Source organism: Nicotiana tabacum, chromosome 3, assembly GCF_000715075.1.
Source record: "Nicotiana tabacum cultivar K326 chromosome 3, ASM71507v2, whole genome shotgun sequence".
Taxonomy (NCBI): domain Eukaryota; kingdom Viridiplantae; phylum Streptophyta; class Magnoliopsida; order Solanales; family Solanaceae; genus Nicotiana; species Nicotiana tabacum.
Window position 1 is genome coordinate 120,990,706 of NC_134082.1, and position 2,598 is coordinate 120,993,303.

Genomic DNA, 2,598 nt, shown 5'->3' on the forward strand with positions numbered 1-2,598 from the left:
TTCTTAGGATACTTTTCGTACATGCTAAGACACTATATATACCATATAACGTACTTTTTGTATATATATATTCTTGAATTCTCTTGACACATATTTATATCTTATGCGACATCTTTATATTTTGTTGGATGCCCATAATCAAAATCTTGAAACAATCATCGCAATCAAACACACTATATAAAATAAAACGGATGGAATAATATTATTATTAATATAATATGACTAATATAAAAATATAGTACTCTTTGTCTATATATAGATGCGACGTCACGTTCTTATAACCCGTCTATTCAATTTTTGACGTTTGAGAGAGAGAGAAAAGAAAAAGATGGAGCTCACTCAACAGGATTTTTTAGAGGAATTGCTGTCTCCGAGGATAGAAAGTTGGAATAGTTTTACAAGTGGAGTAAAGGAACTCTTCCCAAATGCATGGAACATTGAATCATCCAGCTTTTATCAACAAAACCCAGAATTTATAGCCCAAAACTCTTCCCTTTTAGAGCTCATTTCACCTGCAGAATCCAGCTTTCCATGTCCTGCTTTCACTCCACAAGAATCTTACCCTTTTCTTGATGCTTTTATTACAGCCCCAGCTGAAGTTGATTCAACTAATTATATTCAAGAAGAGTACAGTAATAGAGCCACTGTGGAGGAAGGAGAAGGAGTTGGCCTTATTTCTACCGATTTTCATGGCCATATTGGCCTGGGACAAGATTCAAGCTGTTTTAATAACAAGGTCAAAATGGAAGAAGCCGCTTCAAGAATTAATAATATGGGAGAAAAGAAGAGTAGTACTAAAGTTAAGAAGGTTGAGGGGCAGCCCTCTAAAAATCTAATGGCAGAAAGGAGGAGAAGGAAACGACTCAATGACCGTCTCTCCATGCTTAGATCCATTGTTCCCAAAATAAGCAAGGTGAATCATCCATCACCCTTACATTCTCTTCATTTAAACTCGTAAATATTACTAGTATTAATGAATTTTAAAATGTATGATAATAGATTAGTTACCATATATTTTTATTCACTTAACTTTTAATTACCAAGAAATCTATAGGTAATCACCTAATAATTGACGTGATTGTGTAAAAAAATTTATACAGTTTCTCGTTGTAGTGTAGAATGCGCTAATTGAATAATTCATCTTTTTTTTATCAGATGGACAGAACATCCATACTTGGAGATACAATTGATTACATGAAGGAGCTCATAGATAAAATTCACAGGTTGCGTGAAGATCATGAAATGGAAGACGAAACTAAGGATAGGAAATTTATGGGAAATTACAAAGAGCTAAAGCCTAATGAAGCATTTGTCAAAAACCCTCCAAAGGTACAAATTTTATCTTAATAATTATCTCGACTAGTATTCGTCCACTTCTCAAAAGAATACTTTTATTATATTACAATCTTGTTTGGAAAAATCGTCTCTTTCTAGAGGGAGGAATACTTTTTAATATTAGGATAAGAGATGTGACGACTTTCTCGTTGTGTGGGTGAAAAAAAAATACTACTACTGTATTACAGTTTGATGTAGAAAGGAGAAATGAGGAGACGAGGATAGAGATATGTTGCGCAGCGAAGCCTGGACTAGTTTTATCCACAGTAAGCACAATAGAAGCATTAGGTCTTGACGTGCAACAATGTGTTGTCAGCTGTTTCAGTGACTTTTCAATGCGAGCTTCTTGTTCCGAGGTAACATCTACTTTCACCATGTTCTTCGTCAATTACTACATCCATCTGGTAAATTCTGGTGCTATTATATGCCCTAATAATCATTTTGATCCTCAACCTGTTCGAGCAGTTCAATATTCAATATTTGCAAATAGTGAACTTTAATATTTTAGTGGTATATTGGAAAATTGGTGGTGTATTCAAGTGAAATAATGTTTTCCTCTCATATATTGTATTTTCAACCATCAAAAACTTGTTTTTCAAGTGAATATTTCCGTCCAGATTAAACTTAATCCCACAATTTCTTTTCATCTCATTTTCGAATACTTTTTTCCAAGTCCATCTAAAGTACTTATCCAAAGGCCTACTAAATATATTATTGGTCTATTTCATCGTTTATTTTTTAGGCAACGGAGCATCGAACAATTTTGAGGTCTGAAGACGTCCAGCAAGCTTTGTTCAAAACTGCAGGTTATGGAGGAAGATGTCTCTAGGGGCCGGGATGATATTTATAGACGCGAAGCTCGAAGAAAGTTTTAAGAGATTTTGTCTGATGTTCAATGAGTAAAGCAATTTAATAAATGTTAATGATCATTCTCCAATTGAGCTCCCTTTATTCATTTATTTTTTCTGCAATGCCACATCCTTAAAATGAGTTTTTTTTTTTCGTAAACAGCTGCATTATATTATTTCATAATGTCTCAAATGTTCAAAAGGTGTTGTTGCATTATTTATGACCCAACTTCGAAAAATAGTATCCCAAGTCATCCTAAGTAAAAGCGAAACACAAATTTTGCTAAGACTATGCACATTATCTTATTTTACTCCCTCAGCTCAGCTTTAATTGATTTTTGGGAGATGTGCATTTATATCCGTTTTTTGGGTCACGTTTTAAATTGTGTCCGCTTTGCAAAAAAAATTGCAAACG

At 33.8% G+C, this 2,598-nt stretch overlaps 1 protein-coding gene across 1 annotated transcript; it reads left to right on the forward strand.

The window, feature by feature from the left end:
- The first annotated feature begins 287 nt into the window (after positions 1–287).
- LOC107825236 (transcription factor bHLH93-like) lies at positions 288–2,330 on the forward strand. The gene is made up of 4 exons (XM_016652067.2): positions 288–913; positions 1,156–1,329; positions 1,524–1,691; positions 2,078–2,330. The coding sequence occupies exons 1-4, from the start codon at positions 329–331 to the stop codon at positions 2,162–2,164; spliced, it is 1,014 nt and encodes a 337-aa protein (XP_016507553.1). The 5' UTR covers positions 288–328; the 3' UTR covers positions 2,165–2,330.
- Positions 2,331–2,598: the final 268 nt, after the last annotated feature.

Excerpts from the sequence above, each read along its gene's own strand:
- LOC107825236 (XM_016652067.2), top strand. The coding sequence starts at position 329 with ATGGAGCTCACTCAACAGGATTTTTTAGAGGAATTGCTGTCTCCGAGG. Across the intron at positions 914-1,155 it reads TTGTTCCCAAAATAAGCAAG|ATGGACAGAACATCCATACT; the intron begins GTGAATCATCCA and ends TTTTTTTATCAG. Across the intron at positions 1,692-2,077 it reads TGCGAGCTTCTTGTTCCGAG|GCAACGGAGCATCGAACAAT; the intron begins GTAACATCTACT and ends TTTATTTTTTAG.